At 43.2% G+C, this 21,522-nt stretch overlaps 1 protein-coding gene across 4 annotated transcripts in view; it reads right to left on the reverse strand.

Annotated features, from left to right (window-relative positions):
• Positions 1-1,559: 1,559 nt before the first annotated feature.
• TCAIM (T cell activation inhibitor, mitochondrial) overlaps positions 1,560-21,522 on the reverse strand; it is a 41,718-nt gene continuing 21,755 nt past the window's right edge. Inside the window, exons 11-12 of one of the 4 annotated variants that reach the window (XM_026089922.1) lie at positions 17,143-17,241; positions 1,560-2,400 (exon numbers count right to left, since the gene is read on the reverse strand). In XM_026089922.1, the coding sequence (XP_025945707.1) occupies positions 17,145-17,241 (97 nt within the window). In that variant the 3' untranslated portion in view covers positions 1,560-2,400; positions 17,143-17,144. Of the gene's footprint in view, positions 2,401-11,727; positions 12,580-17,142; positions 17,242-19,072; positions 21,348-21,522 lie in introns of those variants that run through there. The other 3 variants (XM_026089920.1, XM_026089921.1, XM_026089919.1) reach the window with 3 other exon arrangements.

Raw genomic sequence — 21,522 nt, forward strand, 5'->3', positions numbered from 1 at the left:
TGTATGGAAGCAGAAAAACGCAGAACTAAGGCTTTTAGACAGTCAACATTTTAAGCAGAGAATACTCCTGTTTAGTAGATATTTCCTCTTGTGTAAAAAAAAAGGGGGTATTATTTGGAATACACTCTCTTTCAGAAGGACTTGGTAGTATTAACATTTTGGATTTTAAACAAATACCAACTACATATTATTTTTTAAAAAATGTTCAGCTGAAAAGCAGAACAAGCCAATCCTATGCTCCTCAGCCACAAATTCAGTTCGAGCTTCCCAGCTTCTTTGTTGCTTTTCATTCTTGCTTTTCCACCTCCTCCTCTTATAGGCAATACCATTTACATTTACTCCTTTTCATTATAAACATCATATGCAGAACTCCGTTCAGCTTTAGCATAAATGGTGGAAGAAGAAGGGGGCAACTCTGTGGAATTAGGTCGAATTCGGAATGCAGTTTCTGTGATGCAGCTCACACTGCACCTCTTCGGATACAGCCTGAGGATGCCGTGACGAGCGGCCGCAGCAGTAGAGAGGCCGGCTATGCTGAGCACAGTGTCAGGCCTCTGCAGCGCACACGAAGCACACTGTGTGCATGTCCCTTGGGGCAGGCACACGCGTTAATTGGTGTTAACATGTTGGTTATTTATTTATTTCTCACATTTCCTCTCCTTTCCCCTAGAAGGTGCCAGTGCTACCAAGAAACACGAGCTTTTCTACAGGTGTGAGTATGGCTTGGTGTCCAGGTCTTAAAATACAGACGGTGCGATGTAATCTCCAGACTGAGCAAAGTAAGTTTTTTTCCCCTTTCAGCAGACTCTGCCTTTACACCCAGCACCGTTTCCCTCCTGGTGGTATGGGGCTGCCGTTTCTGCATGTTTTTCCCCAGAAGAGGAGGGCTGTGGTGGGCCACTGCGGCTGGGCTCTGGCTATTGCGCTATCGCAGCCACTGTAACCTTTCTTGGTAACTCTCCTGGCAGCTCTCGCTGGTCTGCAGTGAAAGCCAGAAGCAGAGGGCTGCCTTTCCGTGGGCATGAGAGCGGGGACGAGGCCTCCGGGGGAAAAGGCGGCTCCGTGGGGACCTCAGCCACGGCCGGACCCAGCAGAAGGGGGAAATCAGTGGGAGCCCTTGGCCCACGGCTGGTGCACTCACTGCGGGCAGGACCAGGCTCCTTGCGGTCCGGGAGGACGGCCCTTCCTCTACGATGGCCACCCTCTCTACATGCCTCAGTTATTTTGGGCAAGAATGGGTGGACTGGTATGGAGATGTCCATCTTTGAAATCCTCTGCTGCATTTTATAAGCTATGGTCCCAGTTTGCAGGACGCAAGAGGAGGTTTTCAGCACCAGCAAGCAAGAGTGAAGCGCTGGGTATGTGGAGGCTGGAGCTTTCTAGGATAAAAGCAGGAGACTAGGACAAAGCAGCGAGGGACAGCAAAGCACTGAAGACAGAGCATTACACTGATGGCTGTATCAAGCAGTCAGAACTTGGGCCTCCAAAATATTTAGGTTTATTTAATATGTCATGTTTTGCCCTTAGAACATATGTATATATTCACAAGCAGCAATTAATGCAATTAAAATGCATTTTATTTTCAGTAGAAAAGCAGAGGGCCATCTTTGCCTTCCAATTTTGGGAGGAGAGTAGGACATTTCATCTGGCTAGAAATGTAAAAAAAAAGAGCCCAAGCACACAAAAAGAAACCATTCCCATATAATATCTGACTCCAGAGGCTGGCTTTTTAAGACACAAGACCAGGTATTAATGAGATGACATGGGAGAAACATGAAAAGTCAGAGGAAGCAGCACAAGAACAGTCAGATCACAGAATCACAGAAGGGTTGAGGTTGAAAGGGACCTCTGGAGATCATCTAGTCCAACCCCCCTGCTCAAGCAGGGTCACCTAGAGCATGTTGCACAGGATCGTGTCCAGGTGGGTTTTGAATATCTCCAGAGATGGAGGGAGAGTAAAGAGAAGAGCTGGATTTACAGATGCATCAAACTCGCTAAACTTGTGGTGTGATTTTGGAAACTCTACCATCCAATTTGCATTATTGGAGACACAGCCATGGCAGAGAGCTTCTCTCCTATGTTTTCTTTGGCTCCAGTGGATTTTCCACATCTTTGAGATCGATTCCCATACTTCCCAAATTACATTGCTGGGGTCTTTGTATCACCAAACATTATCGCAGCTTCAGCAGTGGTGTGGGAGCTTCACCGATCCCTATCGGCGAGCACTGGGGGTCTTCAGTCTCCAGGCAGCGGTCGGGATGCGGCGGAGGTTTTATCTGATCCTCAGCCCTGCACTGAACTGCTGGTGCCCGAGGAATTTTCTTGTCACACTATTATGTTCTCCTACTGCAGCAAAATCAAATCAATGAGTGAGATGCTTTCAAAAGGAAACATGAAGATCTGCAAATGGAAAACACAGAGCACGTTTTTGTTGTCACGCCAGCCCGCCGCAAACTGATTAATGGTGAAATATGCTATCTTCTCTTGCCGCTTTTACGAGCCACAGACTGCGGGAGGCTGGAGTCTATTCCGGGGCCGTATAACCGTATCCTCGCCCTGCTCCTGTCACCGTCTCTGGCCATCTGGGACTGGCTGCGGGTGGAGGCAGAGAATGGGTCTGAGCGGCTTTTTGGTTGGACCCAGCTGGCTGATTTTATGCTCTTCACAGTGCCACTTCAAAAAGAAACCCAAGGCAAAGAATGAATTATATAATTCATGCCTGCACAGAGCACATATAAGGAAAAAAAAAATCCCAAAATTTTAAAAGTTATCTGAGCAGGGAAAAAAAGGAGGAGGATGGAAGCATTTTTCAACAGCTGGGAAAAATGAAATTGTAATTCCAAAGACACTGTATCCTCTACACCCCCAGCTCTGGGTCTTGAGTTCCCCGCGTGAAGCACGCTGCTTTATCGCCTTGTGATTTGCACAGGACAAGATGGAGCAGCATGGCTGCAGGGGCCCGCTCAGCCGTCTGGCACTGAGGGCTCACGGGCCACCCGTGGAAACCAAACCCCTGTGGGCTTGCGACAGAAAATCGCCTTGCGCCTCCCCGTCTGGCACAAAGAACAAAAAACTCCAGTGCCCCGAAACCAAGCCGGCTCTGGGGAGAGCCAGAGCAAGCGGGGTCAGCCCTGAAAGGCGCCCGACCGCCTTGGCGGGGACGGGCGGACGGACAGATGGACGGATGCTCATTGCTAAAGGCTGGGGATGGAGAGGCTGTGCAGACCTTGGCAGCTTTCTCTGCAGCGAGGAAGGAGTCGGTCGCGGGCGGCAGGAAGACAGACGGGGAGAGGGGAAGTAAAAAGAAACAAAACCCCCGGCGAGAGACTGGCTGCTCACGGCCAAGACCGAGGGCGCGCGGCCGAGCCACTCCTGGAGCGGAAACGGCTGCTGGAGGCCCAGCAAAGGAAAGCCAAGCCGGGGAGAAAAGCAGCCACAGAATACGTCTAAGGTCATGACACTCGACCTCTTCATTTCTTGTCCTCTTTGAAACCTGACTATGTCTATTTTTAGGCCGTGCTTGGGGAAGAAGCGGGGCCAGGGGCGGCTTGACCTTGCACAACAGTACGACTCCTGTTTTCCATCCCCTTGCATATACCGCCCTGGGTACTTAGCAGAGAGCAGCTTGCAAGGCGACTTGATCAGGACGGCGCGGGGGAAAGGCCCAAAGGTCYGGCTGGAAATGAGCGTGGTAACTCCTGGGCCTTCGTTCCCCATTTAGATAATTCTGTGTAAACCTTCGCTTAATGCTGGACTACGTGGAAGGTACCAAAGCAGAGGAGTGGCTTGGGGATGTCAGAGGTGGCACAGAGAAATGATCAATTTAAAGAACGATTATTTCAAAATAATCTAAGCTGTGTTTTCCTTCAATTTAGGACGGACAAAATCATGCTTGTAGAAACAATGAAAAGGGACTGAAATAATCATAGGCAGTGATGACAAAGCTGGCTCCCAAATCTGGCCTGATATCGCCTCCCATGTGCATAGGTCTGTTTTCTTTTACCATTTTAGTTTAGCTGAGCAATAGAAGAAGCAAAAGGAAAAAAGCTAGCATCCAGGCTGACTCTTTTGATGAGCAAACTCTGTTTTTCTTACACTCCAGCAACCCAACTGTCAAGAGAGCCGGGGGGCGGGGGGGAAGAGCAGAGCTACAGCAAGACGTTTCGGTGCTGGGGGTGTTCTTTCCCCCCGGCTCCCTCCCCGGCTCCCCCGCTCGGCCTCCAGCCCCTCGCAGGGCGGCGCGTTCTCCCCCAGGACGGCAGCAGCTGGTGCTGGCAAGACTTGGGCATGTTCTGCTTTACCCAGGGAGTTTTGTGTCCTGCCTTTCCCACAGCTCTGGGAAGAAGAAAGCTGGGAGTTGTGTCGGCAGGAATTTGGCATGTGGGGTCTCCAGTCCTTTGGGCTGTTTTGCAAATCGGCATTTCGACAAAACACTCGAAAGCACTTCAGTTTCTCTGGCTGGGAGAGGAACGAATCAGTTCTCCCAGGAAATCAATCTCCTGTGACCATCAGCACAGAAGTTTTCAGGGCCTGGATGGGGAATGCAGGATCAAGTCCTAAAGGGACCCTTGAAAACCAAGAAAGAGTTGTTTGACTTTGCTGACATGACAGAATCTCTCTCTCTCTTTTGTCTCTCTCTCTTCCTGTTTTAAAGCAGAGGTTATTCTGTCCATCCAAGACCGACTTGATTCTTACACTCACATAGTAACACCTCACAAACACATTCATCAAAAAAAAAAAAAAAAAAATTGAGGCTCTAGAGCTAAATCCATTATACACATTATTTCACATACTTCTAACACACACACACACACACACACACACACACACACACACACACACAGAGCTTTCTGCTTCACTTAAAAAAAAAGAAAAAAAAAACCCAAGGACCAGAGTACGGTCAACCAATTCTCTTGGCTGCTTAGCAACAGGCAATTGAGAATGCCTATCAATTCTCAGTTTATAATAACCAGAGGCAGACCTAGATTTTTGTTTTCCCTTGAGCTTATGTCTTCCCTTCCCTCTATAATAAGTACCAGAAATCTATGGCCAGCGTGTGTCAGAAATCCCCCAGTGGAATATCTTTCAGCACACTTGCTGGGCTGCTTCTCCAGGAGGACAGAGCTTCAGCTCTCAACCATGTTTTCCTTTGTTAAAAGGTTTTAGAGATTCATTCTGAATTAGACCACACCTCTAAATAGATTTACCTTTAAAATAAATTAAAAAAAATAAAAATAGGCATTTTCTATTATGTATTTAAAAAAAGCCCTAGGAGTTCATCAGGACAGACAGACTAAATGCAAACCTCAATCATCAGCATATGCAGATAACCCAGATATTTCTCTCTTCGAATGCACCACAGAAAAATGACAGAATATAATTTATTTTACTGGCAAATGGAGCCACAGTGGTCCCTAAACACCAAGTCCTGAACTGCGACTTAGCACACTGAAGCCCACCAGCCTGATCCAACATGGTCCTAAGGGGAAAGCCCCAGTGAAGGTGCATACAAACATTACAAACGCCTTGCTCTGCCGGGGTTACTGAAGGGGAACGACCATGTGTTTGGACCATGGGAACAGTCCTGCTGCATCTGCCCTGCTCAAATTTGATGAAAGCAACACATCGGGATGATGGTAATGTGGGATATTCACACTGTCCCACACCACGTGCCTGCAGAGCAGAGGCCGCCCTTCCAGCACGGCCCTTTCAGAGGACGTGTCTTCACCGGCGACATGTGGGCGCCTCCGCACCAAACAGCCCTGTCTCCCCTGCGCTCCCTGTAGGACCACTGAAAGGCGTTAAAAGTGCCCAAAGGGAAAAGGAGGAAAATGCTGGTTCTGGCAAAATGAGAGTTGCACCTTGCTATGCCAGCTGGTCCTGGCAGGCCCCTAGAAGGTGCGAGCTGAAAGATAAAAACATATAAAGAAGTCAAAAACCTACAAAAGGGAAGAAGGAGCCAACTTGTCCAAAGCTGTCTGCAGAAAGGATGCCAGAAAGTGATAGTGGAGAGAATATACTAAACTGGGCTTTCTCAGAGAGTGATAAGTATTAAGGAAAAGCCAGGTCTCTGCAATCAGCTTCACTGCTTGCTGCGACACATTTTCTTTGAAATCCTTTTGTCCTCCACCAATAATACCGCATTTTAGCGATGCTGTTTCATGAATACCACTGCTGTTACTTGGTAGGAGAAAGTGAATTGTAAGACCTGGAGAGACTGCAAACCTACAGAGACAAAGTGTGCATGAACACAGGGGACGGTAATGGCCAGGGCTGTCCAGTGGGAAACAGCACTTCCCCTCGCCGGCACTGCTGGCCCGTGCCTGAGGGGGAGAGACCAGCAGCTGCATGTACCAGACAAACTGGCTCAAGGAGCAGAGTGTGAGGAGAAACTACGCTGTGGTTTCGGTCAGGCCAGCTGGGGTGAGCAGCCTGTGTGGGCTTTGGTTAGGAGAGCTGGTGCTGGGCAGTAAAGACAGCACTGGGAAAAAGACACACGTTGCTCCTGTTCCTGTCTCTGCAGCTGACCCGCTGTGTGGCCTTGATGAGTTGCCTCACCTCCAATGCCTATGTGCTGCCCCTGCACATGGGACAGACTTTCTGGGTAAATTGTTTATAATATGCCTGGGGCCAGGATTAGCTAATAGCAGAGCTGAGAACAGACTGTGGCCCTCTTGATGTCCATCCATGAAATACTAGTCCCTCTACCTGGGCAAGGAGCCCTTTCGCCAAAGCTTCAGGTAGTTTCAGGCTGGCAGGGATTGTATGATCTTCTCAGGTGTGATGCCCTGTATTGGGATGACAGCACTTCTCTTGGTTATCCCTGTATCAAACCCAAATATTTCAGATAAAAAGCATTTCCAGGAGACTGACGTGTGTTTTTTACAAGCAGCAAGCAGGAGAAACCTGGCCACCGCTGTGTGCTCCAGGTGAGCCTAGCACTGATTCACAACTATCCCATTCACACAGAGCACAGTGCAAGCCAGCTGCCCAGGGCACGGCCATGGCTGGGCTGCCTCCAGATGTCATTTGTGGAGGGCAAGCCCCTCCCAGTTGGGTTGGCATCCCCATTCAGGCCAGGCATGCCATCTGTGGGGCCCTGCCTTGGYCTGGGGCCATTTCTTGTTCCTAGAGCCAGGAGAGGAAGGGGGAGCTCCCCAAGCATCCCCAAAGCAAGGATCTGGCTCTGCAAGCCCAAGGAGAAGGGAGCTGCTAGGCTTGGCTCGTGGTGTTTGCTGGCTTGTCCCTTGCTGCAAAAGGTCTAAAGTCCCCAAGCGCACGGTGCCTGCCTTCACCCTGAGCTCAACTGCCATGCCCCAGGGGATGTGGTGTGCAGGGCAGGGAAGGACCATGTCTCCCTGGGCTCTGCTCATCTCCTTCTGTGGGCAGCGAGCTACGGCAGTGCTGTGCTTTCTGCCCATGGAGGCCCTCGCCACGCTTCCAGGCAGCCTCCAGCTCTGCTGGCTGGGCTCCCCAACGAGGACGAGCATTTTCCAGGTGTGCTGAGTGTGACAGAGCCCTCTCCCGGCCCCGGTTCTAGGCGATGGGTTACACGCCAGCCAGCCCTCACCCCACTGAGAGATACCTGCTCATTGCAGATCCCACGCTCCCCTGGCCCAGGTGGCCAGCCACCCTCAGGAGCAGCAGATGTAACATCACGCATGTTCTGCCACTGTGAAGGGCTGAGCTGAGCAGTAGATTGATTGAAAGTTGCAAGATTGCTCAGTAATTTGGCCATAAGAAGCAACTGCCTCTGATGAGGCTATCAGAACCATTTCTTTCTAATTCATTTTTCCTGGGCAATCTTAGCCAAAAAACACTGGAAGTTAGAACCTGAGCCCCAGCCTTGAGGAGTTTCCAGCAGTGACAATTCACCCTTTGTTGGAGCTGACTTCAAATGAGTTTTTGAATTTTATTGCATGCTTATGTTGGAGTCTGTTGTTCTTTTGGCATCATGAAAATAGTAAGTGCTGCTACACAGAACAGCTCCAGAGACATTAACAGGTCTGCATCTGCCCCAGACTGAGCTGAACTTGGCCCTGAATCTTTACTAACATGTAGAAATGAAAAGACCAAATAATAAAATAAAAGTCTTGCAATTCAAACCTTAAGTAAAAGTCAATGCTTATGGAGATGGTTAAAACCTGTAACATATCCAGTGTGCTGGCCTAGAAATCTTGTTTTTCATCCTCAACCAAGGCCTGCAATGTGTCCAGCCCCAAGCTTTGGTGTGCCAGGATCCAGCATCCAGAGCAGGTAAAATAACCTCAGCTCTGGTCTTTAAGCAAGCGTGCCAGAATGAGTCTCTCTCTCACATGAGGCAGTATCATAACTCGATCTGGACCAAAGTAACTTTTTGGCTAGATAAAGACAGCTCTGCTGGGTAAGAGGCAACAAAAATAAGAGATTATAGAGAAGTTTGCTGTCAGAGCAGAAAACGACACTGCTAGGCTGAGGTCGAGCAGCCTCCATCTGGTCCCTTGGGGTCCCCAGAAAAATCTCTTTCCTTCCATGCCCTCCAGGGCTTGGCTGCGTATCTGCTCCCTGCTTCTCTCAGGGCTTTCCCAGGCTCTTTCTCTCCCCCAGCTACGTATGTGCAGTAACCCACAGCAAATGAACAATATACAAATAAATTGCAGATGACCAAGTACTGTCCTTCACAGCCAAGCTGTTTGAAGTGGATCTGCAAATAAGTTGCTGCCGGGATGACTGAAATGCTTTCCTCTTGCTTTCTGATGTCTCCAGAAGTCCTGTAGACAGACTGATAATTATCTGGCCTCTACAGTAAACCAAAGGATCAAGCACTGTTTACTCCCCAGAACTCATGAGCCGAATGGTGGTCAGAAACAGCTGGCAATGCCTTTGCTTTCCTGATATTTTTGTATGGATCAATGGGTACTTCAAATGCTGGGTTATGCTTTCCCTTGAGGTGGTGGAGATGAGAGATGAGGGAGACTGGGAAATCCAATAATACGCATGAATTTCCTCCCACAAGGACTGGACTTAAGGATCATTAAAACCTTCCCCTTGCAGAGAGAATGGAGGTGACCCTGGGGAAAGACCACAGTCTCAAGCCACATGTAGCTGTGGGCTCTGGTGCAGCCTGTGTATTCACAGCCCTTCCCTCCAGCTTGGCGCCAGTTCTGCAACCGGAGCTGGCCAAAATCTTTTGAGCTGCCATATCCCATAAGACCATCACTGATTGTTGGCTTGCAGAAAATTTAGCAGAGGAAATTCTGTACACCCGAGTGAAGGTCCAGCTACTTAAAAAGTGAAAGGCCTGGAACTTACATATTAAAAATAAATCATAAACATGGTAAACACAATGATCAGCCCATGTGTTCACTTAACCCAAAAGTTTTGCTGCCCCCCCACAATGATTGGTAATCATCTTTCCTCAGCTTGAATGAAAGGGATATACTGCATGCATTACCCAGTTGCATGACTTTATAAGGTATGATTAGCAAATACATATACACACATACATGCATGCATGGAATATAAAGGCATATCTGGAAAATGTGTGTGTGGAAAAGCTGTACTTCAGATGTCCCCCTTGGTCAAAAAATGACATTTTTGTCTCAAAATGAGTTAATGAATTAATCACACATAAGGCAAGTACAAGAACAATCATTAGTAGGATACTTACTATCTGGGCAGGTGGTAAGTACCCCTGCCCGAAAGGTAGGAGCATTTCCAAATCTGAAGAGGACAGAGTATGGTCCATTAGCAGCAAGATTAAAAACTCCTTCCCAGTTTAAAAAGATGTACATGGGAGAGGGAGACTGAGCCAGAAATCATCCAGCCAGACAGCAGAAAGGGCACTGAAGCCCTGAGGGTCCTGGGGAGTGTGTAATGATGCCCTATGACTCTCCATGTGAGAGAGAATTCTACGAGCTCTTCTAGTTACCAGGTCTTTCAATTTAAAAATTGGAGCATAGCAAGGTGTTTGTGATACTGGGCATAAGTTTTAGGGGTTTGCCCCTACTGCTGCTTTCCCTCAGTGAGCTTTGGGCCACAAGCACAATTTACTTGTACATGATTCTTTGGAGAGAACTGTGATATAAACCTAATGAGGAGCTGTTCTCTCTTGCAGAGAGCGAGCTTCTGGTTTTGTTCCCTTTGGTTAAAAGGCTTGTGCTTTGTTACCTTGTTGATGTCTATTGATCTGCAGATGCTATAAAGGACACTGATAAAAGAAAATCTACATAAATAAATTAAACGTTAAATGTATCACCCTCCACACTACCCTCTAGTGGCTTGATACATATCCCAGCTAGTTGGGGCCAGAAGAGCTTCTGTACTATGCTATTGATCTGTCCCTCCTATTTTCTCTCTGATGAAGACAGCAGTTGATCTACTCCCCCCAGGCCTGCAATAAAATGTCACTAGTCAATCACCTTTCAAGTCATACATATGCCACTGGGAAAGAAGCAAGCGTTGGCAAGTACCAGTAGAGCTGTAGTTAATCTGGTTTTGGATGTATTAGCTCTCTGCTAATCAGCAAACAAATACCCAGAGCAGACATAAAGGGAAATGGCTCAGTTGAGTGTTCTGGTATTGCAGCAGGCTGAGCTGCTCTTTTATGAAAGTAGCATATCACTGGGAATATGAATGGAAAATACTTTTGTCTAATAGAAATACTGCAGGAAAATCGCATTTTTTGCACTAAATGCCAGTGAAGAAAATACAGGGTTAAGTGGTAGCAGGTATTTCTCATATCAATAATCTGCCTTTGTAGAGGGAGTTCACATCACCAGTGTGAAGTCTGGGATCCGATATTCTCTTTCGAACCTTGTTAAATGAAGGGAAAATTCACACAAATTGTGTTGAAAGTTCAGCAATAACTGTGTTGAAAATTGTGCCTATGCCCTTAGTTGGGGCTGTAAAATTACAGGAGAAAGAGAAAGCTTCAGAATAAGGTTACAAAAAAACCCTATCCATTTTTCACGAAATTCATGCATTATACCTGTTCATAGCAGGAATTAAAAATCTAATTAAAAAAATATCCAGGACATTTGATGCACTATTGTTTGAACAGTATTACAAACACTAAACTGTAACTAATGCAATGCTTTAGGAATGGGGAAGTCTTATAAAATGTATCAGCAGAGTCCAGCTGTGTTTTACAGGTGTAAGTCAGAAACAGCTTCACTGAAGCCAAACAAGGGCTTGCCCACACAAAAGTTACAGCATTATAAGAAGTGTACATTTAAACTGTTGTTAATTCCGGTGTAATTCTCCATTGGGAACTCAGTTCTGCAACAGTTAACATACTTTTTTTTTAGTTTAGTTATGGCTAAGAATATATGGTTAAAGAAATAAAATAGAACAAACAAACAACAAAAAAAAGAAAATGAAATACTGACTGGAGCAAGTATCCACGCAAGAAATTACTCAAACTTAACTATTCTGAATTTAACTATGGCTCTCAAACGGGTGACATTTTTACAGACACACAATCCTTATGCATTTCTGCATATCTATATCTGGTGCACAAGATAGAATGTGGACCCTTTTACAAAGTGAGGCTGCAGCACAGGCAACTCCATAATTAAGCACATTCTTTGAGGAAAACAGCTTTGCTTTTTAAAGAATCAGAAACAACAACAACAAAGTCCAAACCAGAATAATAATGAAGATATAAGAAATGTAACTGGGAGCGCAAAGAGCTGAGAAGATGGCTCTACTGTGCATGAAAACTATCCATAATGATACTGTGTAATCTGCGTGTTAAACTATTTATTATGCTCACACACACAATGATATATTAGAATTCTTGTTTGCAAAATGTTCATTCAAAATTAAATGATGCTTTACCCTCACCACCAGGATTTTTCTTGTACCAAGTCACGTTTGTAATAAACTTTATTAAATGCGATAAAATATTACACAGTTCAAACAGGGAAACCCAACAGGGAAATCATGTCCATTTCTGTTAAACTAAGTAGCAGAGCTTTGTTGCTGGCGTTAGGAGAACAGCTTTGAGCTTTGCTGGAGATGTGTTCTAGAAAATCCCCATAGCTCTTAATGAATAATTGAAGACAATATATAACCRAGATGCTTGTTTGCTACCTCCAGAGTTGGATCCTAGAGGACTATTAAATTAATTTTTAATAACATATGCTATGGTTAAAGTTATGGGACACAAAATTTGACTCCAAATACACTCATCATAAAAAAAATCCCAAGGTTATAACCTAGGTAGCAGAAGGTTTACAATGACTAATAAAGCAGAAAGGGAAGAATTAGGAGAGCTTACAGTTACTCCAATTTGCTTTTCACATATCATTTGTTCATGCCTCCTTACCTAAAGACATATTCCATAACTTTAACAGTGCATCATGATGATAACACTTATTCTCCAGTGCAGCTCTCTTAACTCACGTGGTCACTTGTATTTCAGAAGCTAGAAATGTGCAGGCCTTTCAGGTTTGCAGGGTACATGTAATATCCCAGCCATTTTAGTTATCTGTCATACATGCTGGGTGAGGAGGTAATTTCTGCTATTGCCTCAGGGTGATGCTGAAAATGTTTCAAAAATTCATTATCCAAGAAGAATTCAGTATAGTAAGTTGTCTGCAAAATAAATTTATATGGAACAAAATAATCATTATGAATTCTAGCCCATTTTAGGTTATGGCTAACTGCACCTAGGCTTCCATTAATTGTTGTATAATAGTATTTCACCTTATATTAAATCTATCCTCAAGAAAGGCTGGCTTGTCATTGGAATAAACAAACATAATAAAACAAGGCAACAATGAAGAACCACAAAACCAGCATAAAATTTAGAACAAAAAAGCACAGAGAAGTGATCCTGTGCCATGAATAACTCAGTAAGCATCAAATTTCTCTAGAACACTGCTAAGATGAAAAAAATGCTAGGATGTATTTAAATACAAGTACAGCAGAATACATTTTGTAATGCTATGACAGAGTTTTCCGACATTTTGAGCTTGAGATTTTAAGATATGCAGTGGTAGCCTGCATTCAGAGAAGTTATTTCATCAGAAGCAGAAAGCAGTTTTGAAAACCCTATTTTGTAATTTTCTTGACAACCTATCTTTGCCAAGAAAGAACAGGAAAGGAGGATCTGGGGAACTACAGGCTGGTCAGCCTCACCTCAATCCCTGGGAAGGTGATGGAGAAACTAATCCTGCATACTATTTCCAAACACATGAAGGACAAGATGGTGACTGGGAGTAGTCAGCACGGATTTACAAAGGTGAAATCGCGTCTGACCAACCTGATAAACTTCTATGATGAGATGACTGGCTTGGTGGACGGGGGGAGAGCAGTGGATGTTGTTCACCTTGACTTTACTAAGGCTTTGGACACTGTCTCCCATAACATCATCATAGACAACCTGATGAAGGATGGGCTGGACAGGTAGTCAGTAAGGCAGATTGAAAACCAGCTAACTGCTGGGCTCAGAGGGTTGTGATCAGTGGCACAAAGTCCAGCTGGAGGCAAGTCACTAGTGAGGTCTCCCAGGAGTTGATACTAGCTCTGATATTATTTAACATCTTCATTAATGACCTGGATTATGGGACCAAATGCACCTTCAGCAAATTCGCAGATGATACAAAACTGACAGGACTGGCTGATACACCAGAGGGTTGCACTGCTATTCAGAGGGACCTCAAGAGGCTGGAGAAATAGGCAGTGAGGAACCTCACGAGGTTCAACAAAGGGAAGTGCAGGGTCCTGCACTTGGGAAGGAATAATCCCATGCACCAGTACATGCTGGGGGCTGACTAGCTGGAGAGCAGCTTTGCAGAGAAGGACCTGGGGGTCCTGGTAGACAAGTTGAACATGGGCTAGCAATGTACGCTCATGGCAAAGAAGGCCAACAGCATCCCGGGCTGCATTAGGAAAAGCATTGCCAGAAGATAGASGGAGGTAATCCTCCTCCTCTACTCCGCACTGAGAGGCCACAGCTGGAGTACTGGATCCAGTTCTGGGCTTGCCAGTACAAGACAGACATGAATTTATTGGAGTGAGTCCAGTGAAGGGCCACAAAGATCATTAAGGGACTGGAGCATCTCTCATATGAGATGAAGCTGAGAGGTGAGACTGTTTAGCCTGGAGAAGGGAAGGTTCAGGGAGGATTTTATCAGTGTTTATAAATACCTGATGGGAAGGTGTGAAGAGGACAGGGCCAGACTCTTCTCAGTGGTGCCCAGTAACAGGATGAGAAGCACTGGGCACAAACTGAAACAGGAAGGTCCGTCTGAACACAAGAAAACACTTTTTCACTGTGAGGGTGACTGAGCACTGTACCAGGTTGCCCAGAAAGGTTGTGGAGTCTCCTTCTCTGGAGATATTCAAAACCCAGTTGGACATGGTCTTGGACAACCTGCTCTAGCTGACCCTGCTTGAGAAGGAGGGTTGGATGAGGTGATCTACAGAGCTCCCTTCCAACCCCAACTATTCTGTTATTCTGCGCTACCATAGCAGCGAAGGGTCCATGTTCACTTCAGATGGAGAAGCCTTTGCCCAACAGAACTAGTACTTAAGAATGCAAATGGAAGAGAAGGAAGAAGGAATACAGAGACATGCTCAACATCTAATCCATTTCACTCTTCTTGAACACTGTTCTGTTCTTGCTGGACACAGACATTTAAAATAAACTGGTCTATTAATAGTACCTACCAAGAACTATTTGATGAGGGAGAAATTCAGGACACAAGTACCTAGTCAGAATAGTGGTCATTGTCTTTGAAAGGAATTTTTAGTGCCAAACAGCTATGCAGACATACTAAGCTCATTATACAGCCTATTGCTTTATTTGGATAAGACAGTATCCTTCAAAAGCGATTTTTGAAATTGAAATCAAGACATAATTAAATTTCAGGGCTTTTAAGAGAGAACTGTGAGCAGAGAAGGTCTGCTAGGATTTGCTGAAGACATCTGAAGATATCTACAAAGGCAATAAAGTCTCCAGGGTTTTCAAAGGGCTAGACATGCAATTCATATAACATATAGTGTTTGGCCCCATGGCCAATCAAGGATAAGATGAATGGATATTACCAAGCAAGGGGAAGGAACTCCTAGGGTGAGTTATTAGCAACATCAAAAGCACTAACTTGACTGATAAAGTACAGAGAAACTTTAACAGAAGTCAAAGACCTCTAAAATGTAGAAAGTCAGGGTAGAGAATAAAGAGTAGTAGTATCTTACTAAATTATATGAGAGATCTAAGCTGGAACCTGCTATCAAAATCCGCCATTCTTTCCTGGTCATGACAAATTGCATTAGGATGGAGGTGGGCAAAAAAAATAAGTGCCAAGCTGCAGCAACCCTAAACCTTGCTGTTCCCTTTTCTCATTTTTAGACTGGAGCATAAAGTGGAGATGAAATGTGGCTCTTGCCAGGAGGTTAGAGCAATGGTTTCCATACCCAGCAAAGATGGAATGAAACATTCAATACAGAGTTTAGACATAATTATATTAGTCACAAAGGCAGAGAGACTCTTGCTGTATCACAGCTATTAGAACATAGACAGAAAAAGAAAATTTCACATTATGAATAACTATTTCCAAGTTTTTCTTTTTCAAAGCAGATATTTTTAAAGTGGATGAATAATGGATTTACAAAGAAATTTGTATGTAACTGTCTCAGTATATGCAAAATTAAAATCTGAACAACAAAATCACAAGCAAGAATGCACCAGCATTTTTGTGACAGAGAAAAAAATTGTTCAGTTTATAAGTAAAACTGCTAAAATAGCTAATCTTTTTTGGTTATCAATTATATGCATTATTGCTAACTAATATTTTAATAGTTGTGTTCCATCCCAGAGATGTAGCATGTTTATGCTATGTGTATATGTGTGTGTGTATATATATATATGTAAATGTATATATATGGAAACACACAGATGACAGCTTGACTCAATTATCATTAGATATAATATGCAATAAATTCATCCTCATATTTATTATTGATGCTCCTCACAACTTTTCTAGTTCCCATTTATTTTCACGCCATATCTTTCTCACCTTTTTTATGTACCTGCATTTTTAATTTGAAGAATGCCACATACCAACACTCTCAGTAGAAGCTTATGTTTTACAAAGTCTCCCAGACAGATTTGTATTAGCTCTAATCTGAACTGAATTATAGGCTGATGAATTTACACAATGTGTTGGTATGATTTATTGGAGATGCATCAGGTCTCATTCAAAAGTGAAGAAAATCAGGAACTACCAGCCATAACAAAAAACAAACTTAATGTATTAGCTGTCATTTCCCATACACAAGCCTTTGAATATTAAYGTGTATTAAATACAGGCTAGCAACAGGGTACCCTGTATTTGCTGACTGAGATCTCTCTTGACAAATATTTTATTTCTTTAAGTCCTGATCTAGGCCAGGAGGGGTTCAGACCTGCAGGGCCTTTTGGCCCACACACTTTTCACTATCTCATAACTGAGATAGGGGATCTCGGGCTTCTGCACAGATTTCTGGCTAGAACTACATTGCATGTTCATCTTGATTTACAGCACAACTTGTTTTCCCTCCAAAGTCTCTTTGTCATATTGGCACAGCAAAGATCTGAGCAGTAAAGAACCATCTGCAACCATACAGGCTTTTAAATTCYGATTCATTAATTTGATTTTATTGTGGTAGCACAGAGTCTAAGATACCCAGATCTTATGTACGGCCTCACTGTTCCAGGCATCATATCAGACCAAGACAAGATTCCCTGTCGCTAAAAGCTTTCTAAACTGGTTAGTTACATTTAGATTAAAGCTTTGTGACCTTTGGAGAAAGGTCTCACAAGCTCAAAGAATAAACAGAGAGGAATGTGCATCTGATCACGTAACACACTAACTGTCCTGTGTTTAAGTATCATGTGGTTAGAAGTATTGCCCATTTTGATGGCCRCATCATCCAGGAATCTTTCCTTGTTTGAAATCTGCAAAACCGCACCAGAGAATTGTCTCCACAACTCTATGGGCTGTTATTCTCTCAACACTGCTAACAAACCAGATACCAGTTTCAGAAAGGCCATTCCTTCCTTACTTTTTATGAGCAAGGTTCTTCAGACCACCCCACCAGGGAGGCCACCACTATCGAATCTCCTCCCCTGGGGTTGTGTAGGCAGTCCTGATGAAGGAAGCATTAACTCACCCTTAGAAGCTCTGCTTCCCTGAGCCAATGTCGCCTTCGCAGATCTCTGGTAGCAGGGTGAGGTCTAACTCATGCAGATTCCATACAATGCCACCTTGGCTTAAAATCAGTGAGAGAAATCAAATTAAAACTAGCTGTAGTACTCCCCGTAAGTACTTCCTAGTAATTTTAGTAAGCGTGGGACTGAAGGATTTGCAGATACTCTTAAAATATTAAATATTTTTTTGAGCATTCTGTGATTGTGTAGAAGTTACAGCTAGATAGACTGTTTGAAATCAAACACAAGACTGAAAACAAGAGTTACCCATGCCCTTGGAACATAACACAAACATGATTCAAAAACTCAGCATACATCCATGACCCAGTGACTTAATGAACTTGAAACATCACATTAAAAAAAAACCAAAAACCCACCCAGAATGAGAGGTTCCCAGGAGTATGACAAACTGATGGGTATAATTATGCGTGGGTTGGACAAAGTACGATCAAGAAAATGCCTTGATCTTGAACTGTAGCTGCCAGATCACAGAGCAGTCTTGAGGGAAGACATCGGGTTCTCATCCAATTGCTGCTATTAGTAAATGGTCTCAGAATATCCTATTACAGACAGAGAGTACACACAGCTACTACAGGCATTAGCTGACTGCCCAACTATGCCGCTACAACATATAAAATCAAATGACAAAGCAGATGATTAAAGAGAAATAATCAAAAAGAAATTAAAGTTGACCAACTGTGATCTTAAGCTAAATCAAATTGCCCTTTGTTCTCCTGAGCAGCTACGTAGGGATGTTGGGACTAAATTAACAAGAAAATTATAACTGTGCTTTTTTTTTTTTTTAATCTAACCTTGATGTTAATCATAATTTCATGTTGTTTTTGCAGCCACTACCTTTGGCACATACTTAGACCACTATCATGGTTCCAAGATCTTACTCGTTTCTCCAGTTAAAATACAAAAGAGGTTTATAAGGGGGTTAGCATCTCAATTTAAAGCACATTTGGAAGGTTGTAGTTAGCACTGTCTACAGAATAGACTGAGCCAATTTAAACCGGTTTTCTTTTAGTAAACATTTTAGGAAAAGCAAGTGTTACAAAAATCTGCATATAGCATAGACTCAAAAAATTCTGACTTGCTAAAAATATGGAGTCACACAATAGCCAAAAGCTATGGAAACAGAAGATCACTACAAGGACACTTTCAGAATGTAAAAGCAAGCAAGAAAATATATTTCAGCTCTACTAAATAAAATATCTTCTGAAGCTTTTTTGCTTGAAACACATTGCTGAGATCGTAATCAATCAGTCTGGCTACTTAGACATACAGTACCCCATCTGAGGATTTAGCAAAAATGAAGTACTAAATTATTCAATACTTAAGCAATCATGTAAAGAATATGTAGCTGTAAAGGATAAACTGCACAACAAGAACATTTTTCTTTTACTTCAGTATATAGTATAGTTTTAACAAGACCTTCCAGGTAAAAAGCTAAACATTTTTTTCCATGTGCAAAATTGAGATCCCAGCTTTTAATCTCAACATTTTAAAGTCAAATTCTCCTAGTATTTATATGCAACAGTATTTATATCCATGACCTATATCTCTGGGTTTTTTTTAATTAACTTTTTACTATATTCACAGCCATGCTTTCTCCTTCTCAGCTGAGTTGCACTGCATTTTTTTACTGGTCTGTTCTGTTACAACCCATACACTTATTATTACCCAAGCTTATAAAGAAAAACATTAGAAAAGTCTCATCTTTGGGGACATATACTACCCACACATAGCATATGCATATGCCCAAGGAATCACAGAGATAATGTGTTCACAGACAAATGCTGTACTTTCAGAAGGGGAAGTTTAAATTAATAAGCTCTAAAATTTCATCTTTTCATCAAAAAGTTTATTTTAACTATAATGTACACAAACTAGATGAAAACCATTTATTTTCTCCAAGAAAAGTTCTGATGAGTTTTGGATGTTTTAAGTAAACAAGATCCAATCTTTTGGAATGTTTTCTAAGTCTTTCCCAAGATTTGTAATCAACATTTTGAATATCTTACAGAACATGAGTACAAACCTATTAGTCCCTGAGGCTGCATCACAACAGTTAAAAAGCCAAAAGAACAATGACAAGACAGGCATTATTTCACAAAATTTCACACTATCTTCATATACAGCACAAAGAATGAAAGTTGCATATCAAGATGTTAAACCACAAGAGAGAACACTTAACATGGAAATTCACACAGAACTGGTACTATAAAACATTATGCAAACACCTGACAGACTGAAAAGTGCTGTTTGTCAATGCATGCATCTCTCACAGTCACAGTATTGCACAGCACCAAAATAACAGCTTAAGCTGATAAACTTTGTCCTAAGTCCCTATCTCTTTTATTCTTGTATTGAATCTTTTTATTTCCTTCTGGCAGCTGCACTAAAATACTAAACCATTCTCAAAGGTTGAATGACATGATCTGGGTATCACAGCTCAGTAACTCATCATGGATGACAGGAAACATTTCAGTCTTTGATTACCGGTAAGAATTTTACTTGTCTTTCAAATGTTTATTGCAAGTTTCTAAGCAGGAGGAGGAAAACTGAAAGCTCAGGCAAATATTAATGATTAAAAACAGCGAGACATCAACTCCACCTAATCTAATATTAGCATTTGTTTTTAAAGCAAACACTTTTTGAAACTTCATACCCAGTGTATTTTCATTTGTTGGCCACAGAGCAAGCTGGAATTCTGTACTGAAAAATCTACAGCAGACGTTAATAGCTGTTTAAAGCTATTCCCACAACGAGGTGATAATCCAGTCTGTTCAGCAGAATTTGAGGTGTTCTGCCCCATTTAAAAGCACAAAGTTTCCAGTGGTTCTCCATTTTCACCTTAGCATGGTGATAAAAGGAGTGGGCCTTCACAGATTTCAGAATTCTAAACCCTTTTCTGTTTTGCCTCATTAAAATGCTGGAAAGTAAAACATAATTCTAATGGATTTGTAAGTAATACAGCTACCTAAATGGACAATTTTCCATTACTTTCAGGACAGTGTTCATACAGTACTTATCAAAATGAATACCTATAAAGTGCACATTAAGTTTATGCATTTGTTTTTTCCATTCCTCCTCTAAATACGTTAAAAGAAAGTGTTAGGAGGACTGTGTTTATAAAGTCAGCTGTTCCAGCTGCTCTGCAGTTAAACTGATTTACAGAGAGAGAATTACAAATATAAAAACAACTCCATTAAGACCCAGTCCTTACAGTACTGAATTATATTATATAGACAACCTTAATTTTGATACTGTTCAGCTTCTGAGCAGTCTTAGAGATTTTAACCTGCAACTCCTTAGGAACTCAGGAAAACAAAATCCAAAACCTTTTTTTTAAAAAAAAGGGGGGGGGAATATTCCCCACATGGCACCTGGCTGACAACCTCTCTGGTGGGACAGCAGCAAGGCTGGAGCTCTTTGGCTTATTGCACAGACCCAAGACCTGAGCCAGGCAGTAACTGTCAGAAGAGCAGGCTGTCAGCCTTCTGCAGGGGAGTGGGGGTGGGTGACGCATCTTGCCCGAGTTTTTTTGGCTACTTCCCGATTAGGGCATGGCAAGTATCTCCAGGTCCATGCCAGACGAAGTGTCTAATACCAATTATTTCCACAACTCCCACATGTAAGCCCTGTCCCATTCTCATTTGCCTGTCCTTGCCTACTCCCATTACTATTTCAGGACTGGGTCCCCACTGCTCCTTTTTGTGTCCAACCTCTCCAGGCTCTATTTCATAAGGGCTCTTTACAGCTAAGTCTCCTCCTCCAGCTAGTCCTAGTTTTCTTATCTAGTATTCAAAGAGAAGGTCCAATCTCAACAAATCTTAGCCCCTCCCTATGTCTAGTCACAGTATTTCTGTGACATTAGTCTCAGTCTTCACTTGTTCCCTAGGGGGATACCTGTCACAGTCATATCAGGCTCTTGGCCCACTCTACTCACCCTCCTTCATCAGATTTTTGTCCTCTCTACATTCAACAGGGCAGTAGCTTCTTGCCTGGATGCCAGTAAGGAGTCATTTAGTTCAAGGAAGAGAAATTGCTATGCTCAGCTCCTATTCTGGAAGATACTCCATTTCTGAAGAGCTGTTACAGAGAATATTGCTGGGCTACAACCGGACTGGCTCAGCTGGGGCCATGGACAGTATCGTCAACACTAGATGGAAGAAAGGGAAGTAATGCTCAATAGAGGATAACTACTTAAAGATTTTAGTCAGAACTAACTAACAAACCAAAACTGCATTAGCTGATCTTTAGAAGTCTCAACATTTTAAAACAGACATAAGTGTCTGAGATCACAGTGGAGATTTTTTTGTTTTAAGTTTGGCAAC

The sequence above is a fragment of the Apteryx rowi genome, unplaced genomic scaffold (assembly GCF_003343035.1).
Source record: "Apteryx rowi isolate R43461 unplaced genomic scaffold, aptRow1 scaffold_837, whole genome shotgun sequence".
In the NCBI taxonomy this organism is placed as follows: Eukaryota; Metazoa; Chordata; class Aves; order Apterygiformes; family Apterygidae; genus Apteryx; species Apteryx rowi.